At 36.3% G+C, this 16,974-nt stretch overlaps 1 protein-coding gene across 2 annotated transcripts in view; it reads right to left on the bottom strand.

Annotated features, from left to right (window-relative positions):
* LOC114655941 (collagen alpha-2(VI) chain-like) overlaps positions 1–16,974 on the bottom strand; it is an 81,922-nt gene that overhangs the window by 44,281 nt on the left and 20,667 nt on the right. For both annotated transcript variants that reach the window (XM_051930593.1, XM_028807265.2), the window contains exons 6-12: positions 16,226–16,279; positions 15,242–15,286; positions 12,308–12,334; positions 8,973–8,999; positions 8,822–8,866; positions 7,521–7,574; positions 5,037–5,099 (exon numbers count right to left, since the gene is read on the bottom strand). In XM_051930593.1, the coding sequence (XP_051786553.1) occupies positions 5,037–5,099; positions 7,521–7,574; positions 8,822–8,866; positions 8,973–8,999; positions 12,308–12,334; positions 15,242–15,286; positions 16,226–16,279 (315 nt within the window). The remainder of the gene's footprint in view (positions 1–5,036; positions 5,100–7,520; positions 7,575–8,821; positions 8,867–8,972; positions 9,000–12,307; positions 12,335–15,241; positions 15,287–16,225; positions 16,280–16,974) is intronic.

Here is a 16,974-nt window from a genome sequence, read left to right as displayed (position 1 = left end):
GTTGTTTGCTTTTGTTGCTTCTTTATAGAATTTCAGCCTATTCATGAAACCATGCTGATTGTTTACCAATACAATATTTTTAACATGTGATGCCTTATATTCTCCCAAATAATTGCTTTCATCAGTTTACATGTGGTACATGTTAAAAATACAGGCTTATAGTTGATTTTTCCTAGTTTCCAACCTTAGGAATCTTACCTGTGTATAGTGCAGTGTTTTATATATGTACTCAGTAATTCTTACTTGCAGTCTTAAGTTGCATTTGCATTACATGTTAAAGTTAAATTTATAAATACTCTTACCTTTATACTGCAAAGGCTGAAGTTATTCTGTCTGAAATGAGTTTTTGCTTGGTTACACAAACCTCCAGCAGTTAAAATAGTCAATTTGTACTAAAACTAAAAATATTTCTGCTGTACTAAAACCCTAACACAAAACTCTCCTTAATATTTTAGTAAGTGTATATTATGTTAACCATAATTAAAATGTAATTTTATCGAGTCTTACGGGAGCCATTAAAATCATGTAAAAATCTACATGATAATCAATTTGGCTTGCTTTTGGTTTGTGCAAAGAAATGTCAGTTACAGATTATTTTGGAGTTTAGAGAAATATTTCAAACAAAATATAAAAGTTCACATTCATTACTTTCCATGAGAAAGTTCTCTTGGTTCAGTCCATTTTGAACAGCAACCTTTAAGCCTTTAATTTAAATTCTGTGATTCATAGTTTCCAAAATATTTACAAGTGTAGATCAATGTGGTGTTATGCATATTCAAAATGGCAAAATAGTTGGTTTAATTGCAATTTTCCACACCCTTTCAAAATCTCCACTTGTCATTATTTTTATCACTGGATTATCAAAACTCTAGAAGTATCATTTTGCAGAATATATATCAAACCATGTCAAGTGTGCTTCATGTGTTCAGTGTCCTGATATATATAGATGCTGTAAGTTATGTCACCACATGGAGCAAATTTTACTTCTTGTTTACTTTTTTTTTTTATTTTTTATTATTGATTTTATTGAAATCACACAACATTCCATACAAATAGATCAATTTTACATGAATAGGATTGAAGACAAATCATCCCCCACCCCTGAGGAAGAGAGGATGGGCAGCAGAATAAAACTTAAACCTAGTAAAAATAAGCAAATAGATAAATTAATAAGTGAATATAGATAAATTGAGAAGAAAAAGAGAAAAAAAAAGAGAATAGGGAGAGAATCTGCTTCCTCAGTGCTTTAAAAGCTTATTCTAAAATGTTATTGATTAGATCCTGCCAGGTTTGGAAAAATTTCTGCACAGATCCTCTAAGTGAGAATTTTATTCTTTCCAATTTCAAATAATATACAACATCAGTTACCCACTGATTTAAAAGAGGAGACTTAGGATTCTTCCAGTTGAGCAAGATAAGTCTACGTGCCAATAGTTTAGTGAAGGCAATTACAGTTTGTTTGTCTTTCTCCACTTTAAGCCCATCTGGAAGAACACCAAACACAGCTGTTATTGGATTAGGAGGGATTATGACCCCAAGGCTGTCTGAAAGGCATTTAAAAATTTTGGTCCAAAATGATGTTAATTTGGTGCAGGCCCAAAACATGTGACCCAGTGAGGCTGGAACTTGATTGCAGCGTTCGCATGTTAGATCTTGCCCTGCAAACATTTTGGACAATTTTAAGCAAGACAGATGTGCTCGATATATAATTTTTAGTTGAATAATTGTATGCTTTGCACATATGGAGCTCGAGTGAATTCTCTGCATTGCTACCTTCCACTCCTCTTCTGATATGTTGAGGGAGAGATCTTTTTCCCATTGTCCTCTTGGATCTTTGAAAGGGAGGGACTGTAAAATAATTTTATATATTGCAGAGATACTGTCTAAGTCCTTGAAACTGATGAATATATTTTCCAGCATCTTGTTTAATTTTAAATCAAATATTTTCTTTGGTTGCCATTTTGAATAGTTTTCCCAGTTGTTGTTTTAAGTGACCAAGATAACTGCTTGATCATTACCTAATGGGGCATGGCTATGTGATGTGTTGGGTGTGCTTATGTGGTCAGTGTATGCTCGCATCAGGGTGTGGTCACATAATACATTGATTGCAGAGAAATGGGTTTGACACCAAAGTTCTTCCACAACAAAATCAAGCTTACACAATAGTAATGTTAGACCACATCTTCACATCTTTCAACAATTGTTTTCTCTGTCTTTGTCTTAATCTAGGCTACTTGTTAGATATCTCCTTTGCCTCTTTTGTTGTCTGCTGTAACAACATCTTTTGCTATTTCTTTGTGCTTAGTATTATGTTTGTTCTTTGTTGATAACATCCACATCAGTGGCAAGTTAAAACAAGGCCGGCGTTCACACTGGCTGTGCAGTAACAGGTGGATCACGCTTGTGTTGCAACCTGTGTGATTTTCAGACTTCACATAATGCTTGTTTTCGTCTTCTTGTAGCTGCTTAAATTCAAGCAGTTCAGCAGCACGATCTATTATATTGGAAAATATATTTACATTTTTTACATGTCTGCTAGCCAAAACACATGGAAAATGACTGCCTTTTAGGATGAATAGGTAGCGCTTTTCATTTTAGTCAAGTTATGCTAAAAGGGAACTTGTCAAATGGATGGAATCAAATGCTGACTTCAGTATTGGCTTATTAAATATTTGCTCTGTGTAGCCAACATACAGTATATGACTGTCTACCATGTCATAAATAAATATGCACAAATTTCAAAGAAACAAATAACTTAACCAATGTGACAATATGTGGAATATGTTATTTTTACAGTGTTAACAATGCGAATGTACAGTAAATACTGAAGAGGTGGTAGAGTGTTCCCAAAATGCTCTAAAGTTAATGTTATTAATTAACATGAAAAAGAAGCTATTAGAAAAAACTATAAACAAAAGAAATTTTGTAAAAGTGCTGTTTGTGAAATTACAAAGACAATGAAACCACAATAGTGAAGTCGAGAAACCATTTTTTTATATAGTATATTCAAAATAATTTATTATAGCAAAATTATAGACCCATAAAAGACTGACTATAATCAGCCATCAATATAATAAAACTTACCATTTTAACTGGACATATATAGCACTTGTGTCACAATATATAAAAAGCACATCTTCTGGTGAAAGGTTTTTATTTTATAACATGCACTAATAAATTATCTAGTATAAAACAGTATTTTCACAGTCCCATAATATCTAAGACAACAATATAAATATTTTTAAGAGTCTAGTACGACGGGGGACCCAAAACGTCCTGGAACAAAGTCTCTCAGTAGTATCTAGTGTAAGACTGGATGCAGCACAGATAAGACGCTAGTCTAGGGCTGCGCCACCTGCCAACCACAAGTTAATGACAAGTTTTACATTCTACAAAAAAGTTATGTAGTCCCACAAAGCAATTAGTGCTTAATTTGATTGAGATTTAAAGAAAATTCCAAATGTTTGCATGTTTTCATCGAATGCAGTCTTCCTAATTTGTTCTTTACTTTGAATGTCAGTTGTAATCCTTGTAACAGCCATAAGTTAAAATATCTCACAGGATTGAAGCATTTGAGCGGAGAGCCAACTAATCATATGAAGAGAAGAGATTAATTTGTGAAAACCCACGCTTGCACTCACTTGATGAAACTGGAATATACTGAGACTTAGCACACAAAAATCAAAAGAAAAAAACAACACATTTTGCTCAATATGCATTTTGGTTGAAATTAAAAGGCAAAATAAGTTATCAGTAGTGAAATCTCACCTTTGATTATGCATTTTATTTTATTTTTGTCTCCTAAGTGTCAAAGATTCATTATTTCTAACAAGTCCTAAATCTAAGATTTATTGCTTTATGTAGCTATAAAAAGAACAACATCATAATCTATTATATGTTCTGAATCTTAAATATTTCATTTTTGGATATTTTTTCTAAAATTATATGGAAGGACATAAACTTTTTCCTTTCCTTAGGCAAAGGAAAATTCACACTGTAATCCAGTGAATGTAGTGTAAACTAATGCACGACATCATAGGTTAACACACATGTGCATGAGCCTCGATAAAATATGATGTGGCAGTACTGTTTTCCCCAAAAACTAATATTATCAAGATACCCAAAGCATAAAAATGTTCAGTATGGTAAAAAAAAAGAAGGATATTAAACGGAACGAAACAGCACTCACCTTCCCAGATTCTCATTCCAAACCTTTTACCAGTGAGGAGTCATATAATCTTGAATGCTTCTTAGTGTGAGCAGTGTTGATATATTTGTAGTATTTTGTTAGTATGCAGTTTGACTTACTAAAAAAAGTTTTTCAATTTTAGAAATATTTTCATTAATGTGTACCTAAATGGTTCCTGGTTTTATTTTGTCTCTGCTATATCCACAATAACAAACAAGGATCTACTCCTGAGAATGTAGCATTTGGATGTTCAGATAGTAACTCTTTCCATTAATTTTAATCATAACAAACAAAAATTACAACATTTAAAGTTAGAAGGAAATTCTACAGCTACTACAGCTCAAGGAAATCCTAACTTCTCATGTTATGACCAGTTCAACGGCTCAGCCTCCATTAGTAAAATGAAAGAGCAGGACATCATCTGGAAGTCATTTATGAGGAACTGAGGAACTTAATGTAGTCTAACAATATCCAACATACTACACCATCATCCAGTAAAGTTGTCATCAACTACTATATTAAATGTGCTTATGTATATTTCCATTCCAAAATAAGTTATTCTATAAAGTTAAAATGTCTTTATGGTAAACTTCAAATATTAGGTATAGCAATTACTTGCATGAGTTTGCTACATGATATACTTTCAGCTTTACTTTTTTGAATTACTAAAAATATTTTTTTACAAAGCTTTTTTTTTTCTACTGAAAAGATGATGACCTGTGAACATTCCTTCTATGACCAATAACATATTTCTTATACATAAAATTGATATTAGTAAGTTAGATTCATTTTTTTTATCTGAAATTTATAAGTGATCTAAAAAATCTTAATAAATAAAATACCAAACCTTAGATCCAGGATCTCCGGCTTGTCCCCTTTCACCGATATCACCAGGATATCCTGGTGGTCCCTAGAAGATATATACAGAAATAAACCTGAGTGTAGCCCAATGAAGCATTTTTGTTTTACAATTGATAAATTTATTAGCTGGAACTTTTATACATACGTTCTGTAAAAGATGCTATAGATAAGAATTGTTGTTAGATCCCTTCTCAGCTTATTCCTTACCTGGGGATCAAACTCCATAGAAGACAGATAAATAAGATTCATTAAGATCATATGTTTATAAAGTATGCAGTCAATGGCATTTATATTTCATGGTTTTTAAAACCAACGTACATTGGCCTTGAATTTATTTTGAAAGGTAACAGCTTTGATTAGTTAACAGAAAAACCCCTAAAATCTTTAAACCTTCATAATCATATTGAACACAGAATTTATAGAATTTTTCCAGAGTATTGCGTCCTCTAATATCTTAAACTGTCTAATGAAGATTATATTAAATGTGGATAATGTACAGTATATATCTATATGAAACAAAAACTTATTGTACAAATTGTGGTCATATTTTATTTCACTTGGCTGACATCTTGACTCAATTAAAGTTTTCTGATGGTTTGTGCATGTAGAGAAAACTACTGTGCTAGCTGGCTGAAACCAATAAACTCATTAATCTTCATTCAGTCTTGCTACCAACGGCAAAGTACGTATTTAACATAGTACATGTCATTATTAAACCAGATCCATTTCATTTGGTCTTAATAAATTGTAGTCTCAAATTTTATATTGTTGAATTATCCTGTAATATTTGTATTCCTCTGGTACTAACTTTGGCATTCCCATAGGCAAAGTCTTCCACAGTCTTTAATAATAATAAAACACACAGATTTATTCCTAATTATATATTACCTTATTGATTTTAAGGAATTTGGAAAACCAAATTATAAAGCTAACAACAAATAGGTATGAAGCGGTTTTACATCTTTATGTACTGTTGTGTGCTCATTGATTGATAACAGCGGGTGCTTGGTGCCACACTGTTGCTGATAGCCCACCTCAATTGAGGTCCTATTTTTGAGTCAGTACCTGACTCCCATTCATGCCAACAAAATTACAGCACTTACTCAGAAGGATCCTGGTCTGTCTCATTTGTTGCATAGTTGGCACTGTGATGTACAAGTCCATGAATTGACATATTTCGTTAATGAATGCCTTCAGTTTACATCTCACAAATGTTCTGAAGTGTTGGTCAGCCGTGTTGTGGTGTCAATTCTACTATGACTCTCAAGTCTTTAATAGTACTTAGAAAAGCTCTTGCCATGCAGTAAGCTATGTTTAGTGGCCAGAAATGGATAACTAATTGGAGTTTGAGGCAAAGTGAAGCACTAGATACCAACAGACACAATATGCACAAAGACACCCTTAAATTACTAGGAAAGGACAGGCAAAATGACACCTTTTATTGGCTAACTAAAAAGATTACAATATACAAGCTTTCGAGGCAACTCAGGCCCCTTCTTTAGGCAAGATGTAAATGGCTAACACGGTACAACACCCTAGTACTTCTAGGAAAGGACAGATAAGTCTTAGTCAAGGATCTACATTGAAACTGCAGTACCTTTTCAGGAAACAACCTTTGGTGAACTTGTTAGAGGCCAGAGGTATTACCACTGTCTTTATATCTTCTAATACAGTGATTGATATCTTACACCTTTTTTGACTTGAAATGTAATATGATGCGCTTCTTCCTATTTAGTTTATTAAGCTGGTTAAACTTCTTTATATTTATCCTTTCATTTAATGTGTAGAAATACAGTTTGTGTCAGTGTATGGTATGGTATGCATATTGCCATCAGTGAATGTTTGAATGTTTAACCGCATATTAGTAGTAAATTAATGATTAACAGAATTATTGTTAGACACATGGTATGAAATAGTGGATCCAGTGATGCCTTACTGTTGGATGTTGAAATACATACAATAAAAATTACTGATAATAAAGCTTCATTTTTTTTACATATTAAGAGCACATTATTTGAATGTATTTCCACATTTGTGTTAATTGAACAAGAGATAATGATCAATTTTTCTTTGTTCGCATTTGTTGAGAAGGCAGAACTGGCACATCATACAAAGTCATTCATAACAAAGAATAATACATCTGGTGTTGGGTCAGCATCATATTGTTGCCATTCTGTTGCTGCTATAATAATGACTTTACTGAAAAAATCCCAAATGTGTAACACTTTGAAAAAACCACATTCAGCAGCAGTTCAAATAATTGTAATTCTATTTTTTGCCAGTTTCATGATATCACTTAAGGCTATTAGAGTTTCTTATTGTATCTTTGTTCTTCATTACTTAAAAGTCATTTCATTAAAAAGTATACGATACAGCTATTATTTCCCTAGTTCAGCCATTTATATACAAATTAATCAAAAATAATCATGCTGACAATTTTGCTAACTAAAAAGCAAAAAAGTAAACTAACCTTATCACCAGGACTTCCTTTGCAACCCGGAGGCCCTATCCGTCCCAGTCTACCCTGAATAGAAACAGAAAAGTTTAACATTTTTAATGAAGGAAAACGTAAACCATCATTAAAATTATGGAGAGCACTTTAGGACTTGCACATGTCCTTAATGTAGGCTTTGATCATTTTTATGCTCAGCTACAATAAAAACTTCCTTAGCATTAAATTAAAAGGCAAAACACACTGGAAAAAATAATGAAAGATTATTAGCAGGGGAGGGAGCCCACTTCACTGCTTATTGTAGTCTGGTATGACTTTAAATGAAAGTCCTCGACTGCACTAATATATGAAAATGGAAAACTGAAATAGAATAAAATGGAAGCAATTAATTAATACGACGGAATCTGGTTTTAGTGGAAATGTAAAAATGATTCAGGTTTATTAATAAATGTAAAAGTAATTTTTTTATTATAAAAAGAACATCTCAGAAGCTTTTTTTGATAAAACATTAAATTCTATAGTCACACTGACATGAAAACTTCATTAAAATGTATTGATTCAAAGGAGTATACAGTATACAGTTTCCTTATAAACTATGTTTAGGAAACTTTCAAATAGAGTGAGATTTAATAGTAACCATATGGCTCCTTAGTAGGAACAATTAAACAAAATTGACCAACAACCTGGGTGGCCACTGTTACTTAAAGCAGGTTGTTTAAATTTTGGATTTTCCACACAAGGTAAAAGTGAAGTCTGCCAAGATTGTTTGTATTTAAGTTTTAAATAACGGCATAAACAAAACTGTCTTGATTCCATTTAGGTTTCCTAGTTAGCTATTTGTTACTACATTGTACACACCAAGCATTTGGCTCAAAAGCATTGATCAGAATAAAAATCATAAGTGAAAGATATACTCCAAATCCATGAGATAATATAGCAATCCCAAATCCTCTTATTCAATTTGGGGTTGGACTATCCTAACAGTGCCAGGCACAAGGCAGGAACCAATCCTGGATTTGGTGCCAATCTATCACATGGCATAATCAGCTACACATCTGCATTAGTTCATCCAGGTTTGGTTTAGGATGGCCAGTTATTCTAACATGTACATCTTTGGGACTGCAGTACCCAGAGAAAAGAAAATGTTTCTGAAGAACAAACAAACTCCACACAGACATTGACCAGAAGCTGAGTTGAGCAAAAGGTGCTCTTTTTGTGAGGCAGCAGCACTAACCACTGTGCCATCAAGCTGCCCATGACTCCAATTCATTTTTTTAACTTAGAAATTACTATTTTTCTTCCCTAAAAAATTCAATTACCTTTTGACCATCAGTTCCATTGCGACCAGATAGCCCTTCGTCCCCCTAAATAGAAGAAGAAACTGAGTGTTATTTATTAACTGTTACAGTTAAAGACAATTTTGTATAACAGTAAATTAGTAATTAGAATTACAATGTAAATGTCCCTTACCTTTTTTCCTTGAGCCCCTCTTTCACCCTAAATTAAAAAAAAAAAAAAAGTGGTTATTCTAACAATGCAAAAACAAACAATTCAGTCTGTTCCTGGTAGTGGGAAATAATTTCGAGTCCTTTGCAGTGCATAATAAACATAACAAATAATTGTTTTGTCATTATGATTTATGCCTTAAAGGGATATGCAGATATATTTTCATATTTTACACACAGAATTTTTAGACATATATCAATATATTTCAACTTGTGTTTGAAATATTAGATGCTAGATGAGCTATGTAGCAAGGCTGCTTTGAAATGTATATATCCAGGGATGAACAAAGAGCAAGATAAAGATGAAGCACAAAACCATTTATATAACAGAGAACTTGCCACAATATTCTGATTTTTGGAAAAAGGGTTAAAAAAATAATATATGAAAATTTGTCCTTTATTGGACTCACTTTTGAAAATAATATTTGAATAAGCTTTTAAAAAGGAGCAGCCTCCCCACCCTTGTCTGCCTATCACAGTAGTTAGCACAGTGGTTTTAAAATTTGGGCAAAAATGTTCTTAGTGTAAATATTGATTTTTAGGTTATTATGTTAGCAGCTTCATATATAATGTATAGGTCCACAATGTTGTATATGCAACTCTGACATTCAGAAGGTTCCAAACAACAATGATGGTTGAATGCATTAAACAGGGTTTGTTTTGAGAGTTTTAATATCAGGTTTGTACGTGTGATCGTGATTTAGGTTGGATGTAGCATACATTTTAGATATTGAGCTATTTTAAAAGGCAACATTAAACATTAAAGGAAAAGTAAAATGGTAAAATGAATGAAGTCACTTATTGCCAAGCTGCTCAGGGCCAGCTATGGGGTACACATCTTGCATTGTAAGATTTGGCTTTTTTCAGTTTTTCAGTGTTTTATAATGGTTTAACTATTCATTTTTCAGCTCAAGAAGGTACTCTCTTTTCAAGCTTTTTGTTGCATGTTGTATAGAGTCGCAATGTAAAATAGCTTGAGGACCACTCAATTAATAACCTACAGCAAGTGCTGTCTTGTTAGTACTTTATCAAGCCAACTATCCATTGGAGCTTTCCTGAGAACCAAGCTTACTGTAGAGCCATAAATTCAGCTACAGAGAATAAACTTGGCCATGTTCCTGTTTTACCAAAGACTGCTATTTCCATGCTTTAATAGCTGCTTGTTTCAAAAAGCTACAGTATTATTAGAAAAGATTAGATTAGATAAAGTTTATTCTGTAGCTAAAAGTGCTCCTGGAGGGGATGGAGGATATTTTTCATGATGGGATCCAACTTTGCCACCATCCTATTTTCTACAGCAGCTTCCAGTGTGTCCAAGGCTTGTCCTGTGATAGTGCAGGCTTTCCTCATAAGTTTATTCAGGCATTGTGCTTCTTTTGAGCTCAACTTGCTTCCCCAGGAGACCACAGTGTAGAACACCACACTGGATACTATGGACTGATAGAACATTTCTAGTAGCTTGCTGCAAACATCAGAAGACCTGAGTCCCCTTAGAAAGTACAGTCTGCTCTGGCCCATCTTATACATCGCCACTGTGTTGTCAGACCAGTTCAGTTTGTTGTTTATATGAACCCATAGGTATCTGTAGCTCTCCACCACTTCCATGTCCATCTAAATGGTGACAGGTCTCAGATGCTCCTTTGCATGCCTAAAGGTCCACCACCACATATTGTCTTGCTGAGGTTGAATTGAAATTTGTTTATATACATAAATAAATATTTATTTATTTGTTTGTTTATTTATATAATAAATATCAATTGTTTATGTATGTATGTGTATATACAGTACATATATAATATACAGTATATAAAATCTCAGCATTAACAGGAAAGCTCAGTTATTTTTCTATGAAGTTTGAGTGTTTTGTCTTTTCAGCGCCAGCTTTGAGGTCTGTGCGTTGGCACCAGGCAATAACATAAAAGAATCTGTTTTTAGGGAGAGCATGTTTCCAGTAAAATATCACCTATTTCAGAATTATGCATTCACTCATCCACCAATCCATCCACCAGCAGGTTGTGAGGTTGCACATCACATTTTCACTTTCTCACTCTGGCCTGCATGGAATATGGCTACTATTCTGTTTTTAGGTCAGACATAAAGATTTTGTACTACATACACTATTATTTCTGTTCCATTCTATTACTTATACTGACATTTGTTCACAGGGTTTCATAACTGGAAGCATTACTGAAAATCAATTAAGCTGCTTTTTGTTTTCTGTTCAATAAAATGAAGTTTATCTTGGCACTAGAGAAGGGAGACAATGTAGTGGTGCTACATGATTAATGTCGTCGTAAATGTATTTTGTGCTGAGTCCCATCTTTCGTCTTGTTGTCCTGTTTACATGGTCTGTGTGTATGTAAATATGCTCCCCTGGAAACAAAAGGGGAAGAATAACATTGTGGAACTGTGGTCCCTCATGATAATTGGTCCTGTCAATCCCATCACCTGCATCCGATCATTCATTATTTAAATGGAAGGACAGAAAGGAAAAAAAATAAAATCCCATTCTACTAGACTGTCAATTTGCTACAAAGACAAGAAAGCAGCAATCAAAATCATTCACACCTTTGTCTACCTGCCACTTTCAACTCCCGACAACAACATCTTTGCACCGCAAAATTCTGGGGTTCTGGATTATGCCACGTACCGAACAGTGAGACTGTTTCTTGTTGTTTGGGGGGAGGAGCAAGCCATCATTTTCATCTGTGTAATTTCCGTAGGACAATTTTTCCAGCTGAACCAGGTTCACAAACATTATCCATTTTCCGTTAAATCTTCTGGACTTTTATGTGTATTTCGTACTCTCTATGTGTCTTATTGAGTTTGTGTTCAGTGTGGGGTAAAGTGAGGGTTTGTATTGTATATTAACTTTGTGCTGCACATCTTTCTATTATTACTTTCCACATGACACTTTTGGGGTTGAATGTTATGTCGGGGTTGGTTGGGGGGTCGCATCTTATGGAAGTTTATTTGGAAATAGTACGGTTTGTTAGGTCTAATGTCCTCAACTTGCCTGGCCATGGGTCTTGGTGGTGTAGCTGCTGGTTTTGGAGAGTGAATCAGCTGTTACAACGTGTTGCATGTTGCTCAAATATGTAAATAACAATTTTGCTGTACTCTCAAAACATGAACATATTGCTACTAATACTAATAAATGGAACTGTTTATGTTATTTGAATTGTAAAATTTTCTACTGACATTTACCTCATTTATGTAGAAATTCCCATCATAATGTAAAAGATGGTAAGTAAGGTTCATTATATTGCCCACTTTTTGTTTTTGTTAAGTATACCTTACCTTGTCACCCTTCAATCCAGGAAAACCCTGAAAAAGAAATGAAACAATTGTTTTAGAAATTTGAAGGCACAATCACACAATCATATAGGACCAATATAGACATATTTTTGATATTTAGTTGTCCATATGTCTTTAACAAAATCTTAACCATTCATATTACCTTTGGACCATGGGCAGGCTACATCCCATCACCACCTCCTTATGGTGCCGACTGCTAACATGGCTCTCGGGAGTTGGCTAACAGTGGGGGTCTGGCATCAGGTGTTGCGACACACCAATGGGAAGTATTTCATCGCATCTTATGGAATCAGACAATCGCCATTTATCTGGTTATGCTACGGCGTCCACATCGCCAGAGCGGCATGGACACATCCTGAAGGCTACCTGCCCATGGACAGGGCACGCTGAAGAAGCTAGTCCAAGATCATTGACAACACAGACAACAGGAGTATCATCACCAGCTTCGAATGGCTACCATCAATAATGGATCGCTCGCTGGCTGTAGCCGTGAGCTGCCTGAAGTACTGAAGAAACAATGAGTGGACATCACTTGTGTCCAAGAAACGAAATGGAAAGGCTCCAAAGCAAGGGAGATCGGAGAAGGTTGCAAGCTTTATTAACATGGCCAATCTGGCACCCAAAATGGAGCTGCGATCGTAGTCAGTGAAAAATTCAGGGGTAGTGTGGAGGAAGTGGAACGAATCTTTGACCGTCTCATCACCATCAAACTTGACTGAGTAACATCCATGCTCCAGAATATTTCGTGCTACACACCCCAAACCAACTGTTTGGAAGGTGAGAAGGACGAATTCTAGGAAAGTGTTGATACACTCTTACGATCTATACCTGATGATGACCACCTACTTATTGGCGGTGATCTAATGACACGTTGGATCGACCAGGGATGTCCACATGCAGCAGCACGGAGGCCAAGGTTTCAGAATCCGAAACAACACCGGACACCGGATACTAGACTGCGTAGTGGCCCGTGACCTTGTCATCATCAATACTTTCTACAAAAAGCGAACATCACACTTGGTTACTTACAATAGCGGCGGGCACACCACTCAAATCAACTCTTGCATCTTCTGGCAGCGTGACCTCAAGCTGATGTTGGATGAAAAGGTAATTCCATCGGACAACGTAGCCCCACAGCACCACCTCCTCATATTCAACCTAAGGATTAAACTTGATGGACCCACAAGAATCCAAAAGCAGGCTGTGTCCAAGTACAAGGCCAAACATTGTGAAGAACTGTACACCCAGCTGCCAACAAATTATTCCACTTACCAATGTATGTCACCAATCAACCCAAGATATCAGACAAATTTAAAATATCAAGACAGAAGACCAGAAAATCCTACAGGACCTGACTGATATCTTACAACACTAAAAAGACTACTTCTCGAAGATCTCCAATGAAAAGTTCTTGAACCCGCCTATCTCAGAAGCTGAATTGATTGAAGGCCCAGTACCCCAGAAAACCACCAAGGAAGCTGAACAGGCAGTCAGGAAGATAAAGAATGGGAAGGCCACAGTACCAAATGATATACCAGCGGAGGTATGGAAGTTACACTGTGGTAGTGGTGCCAGTCTGCAGGCAACACTCTACAACAGTATCGTTGCCAAAGGCAAACATACACCCCCATACCCCCCCCCCCCAACAACCCCCCCCCCCCCACAACCACCCCCGGTGCTGGCCCACCAACATTACGATTCCAATATGGAAAGACAAACAAGACATCAGTGACTGTGTAAACTAACGCCTGATTCGCTTACTTTATCATACCATGAAGATTTTCAAACACATGCAGGATGAAAGATTACGGGACATTGTGGCCAACTCAACCAATCAGTGTGGATTCATCAGCGGCCACAGCTTGATGGAGGCCATACGTGCCACTCGGATCCTGATGGAGAGACATCAGGAAAAGAATAAGCAGCTTTACATGACCTTCCTAGACCTGGAGAAGGTGTTTGACTAAGTACTCCTAGACCTCATATGATGAGCCCTCCAAATTCATAATATACCAGAAGCCTATGTCAAGTGGACACAACTGCTTTACGCAGAAGCCACCAGCATAGTCTCGTCTCCAGCTGGCATCTCACCACCCTTCACCATCAACATCAGGGTCCACCAGGGATTGGCACTTTCACCCATGCTTTTCAACCTATGCATGGACACGACCACAATGGCTCTCCAGACACCGCATCCATGGACAATTCTGTATGCCGATGACATCATGCTTGCAGAGGAAACCCGGCAGGCCTTAGAAGATTTTACACAGTGGTTAAAAACACAACTCGAAGTATATGGTCTCCAATTGAATATCAAGAAAATTGAATACATGGAGTGTTGAAACCGATGGGACCATCTGAGTCATCAGGCAAGAAGGTCACTCAATTTAAACACTTGGGATCAGTCATTTGTACAGATGGTGACACCCTCCTGGACACCCAAGCTTGAGTCAACACAGCCTGGCTGAAGTGGCTCTAGGTCACGTGTCCTCTGTGACCACAAGATCCCTAGCATTCTCAAGGGAAAGATGTACAAAGCGGTCATCCGCGCAGCATCCATGTATGGGACCAAATGTTCACCAGCCTCCACCAAGCATGAGCAAGCGAACAAAGATGTCCGGAGGTTCATTTGCGTGGCACCGATTGATGAGAATCTACGTAGTGCATGGCTCTGATAGTATGGCCACGTCATCCGAACTGATGACAGCTTGGTGGCCAGGACAGCTCTATGCCTGAGCCTCTGGAGCAAGTGACCACAAAAAAGACTGAAAAAACATTGGCATGACCAAATCAGACAGGATGTACGGCAAGTCAACATTGTTCCTGAGGACCCCCTTGACCAGACCAAGTGGCGATGGACATGTTCGACAGCTGACCCTGCATGAAAGCGGGAAAAGAGCTAGAAAAAAGATTTACCTTTGGACCAGAATATCCAATGGGGCCTTCAATCCCTGGATCACCCTAAAAAATGAAATAGACTGTAAATTTGAAACAATCACATCAATGCTGTATTTTCTGTTATCAAAATTTATTGTGCACATTATTTACTTTTAAATTATAGCATGCACTTGTTACATCCATCCATCCATTTTCTAATAAAAAAAATATTTGATTTTGTATTCAGATATTGCAGAACAAACGTAAGCTTAGGAATACAAATTATAATATCCCAGATGAACAAACTCAGTATCATTAACGAATTGTTAACAATGTAAAGTACCCTGATTGGCCCAAACAATACCTGATGACACTGACATGACTTGACACATTGTGGCAGCTTTTCACAATGCCTAGAACTTACAGGTTCACATACCAGCAAATGTGTCGAAGCAGATACGTAGATAGTAAAAAATAGTAAGTCTTTGCTAGGGCTATTGCTAAGAGGCATTTAGCTTAAAGAAGCACACCTTAGTGGAAAAAGTCATAACAGAGGTGGAAAAACTGCAGCAACAGGCACTGAAAATAATTATTCATTATGCAGTAGGTGCCTTTCTTTGCCAGATGCCCAATTACAAGCAGGCAGTGTTTAGAATCCTGCAGGGAAGAGGAATGGTGGATAATAATTGGAACATGTGACTCCTACTCTCCAATATAAATTGAACTTATACAGTCCAGTACATGAAAAGGAGAGAGCTGAGTCAACATGAGCTGTGGAAATCATCAGGAAAAGGTAACATACATCAGGGAAACGTTTTTTTTTTGGTTGTGGGGCTTGAAAAAGACAGGCTTTTTCCATTATGCTAACCAAAAAATATTTCTTGCCTTTTCTAACCGTGCTTTCTAATACTAGGCTGCTACTGTGATGACACATGCAGCCTGGCACTGGAGGTTTCCTTAATTGATAAAGTCTGTAGGCGTGGACATTTTTTGAGGATGTATTTAAGGAAATATTGAACTTACTTGTTTTCCTTTCTCACCAGGGGGACCTGGATTACCAATATCTCCTTTGGCACCCTATTCAAAATCAAATATAAAAAATAAATAAAAGGTGAGTTGAATCACAATTCTAAAAAATTAGTTTTGTACAGCATTTTAACTATACAATGCAGGGTTCTTGCCTTACTATTTACTATATAAATCCCTATATCTACACAAAGGAAACCTTTAACACTAGTTAGCCATAAAGACAACTGGTAGTGTCTAAAATGCAATGTTTTAAAAGATAGTGTTACATCTGTAATCTGGACCTTTTCTCCATCCTCTAGTTTAGTCAATAATAAAACTTGTTGCTGGCGTCACAGGAGACCCTCCAGTTGTATAAAACATACAGTACATAGAGCAATGACCCAGTAGTCTGGAATTCAATCAAGTAATAATTCTGGTTAAATATGTACACCTAACCAGGGAGGCATTCAGGCTTCATGTCAGAGATATCCATCCATCCATTATCCAGCCCGCTATATCCTAACTACAGGGTCACGGAGATCTGCTGGAGCCAATCCCAGCCAACATAGGGCACAAGGCAGGAAACAAACCCCGGGCAGGGTGCCAGCCCACCGCAGTGTCAGAGATATGTAAGTGGTAATTGGATGTGACTTACAGAGGCACCAAATGTTTGCTCTTATTTACCACTGTATGCAAGATCACTACCATCTTTCTTGGGCCCTATCTCTAACACTTAATAGTGCAATGTAGGTAGAAAGTAATAA

This window comes from Erpetoichthys calabaricus, chromosome 8, assembly GCF_900747795.2.
Source record: "Erpetoichthys calabaricus chromosome 8, fErpCal1.3, whole genome shotgun sequence".
NCBI lineage: Eukaryota > Metazoa > Chordata > Cladistia > Polypteriformes > Polypteridae > Erpetoichthys > Erpetoichthys calabaricus.
The sequence above is the reverse complement of the archived record's forward strand: the minus strand, read 5'-3'. Positions and strand labels throughout refer to the sequence as shown.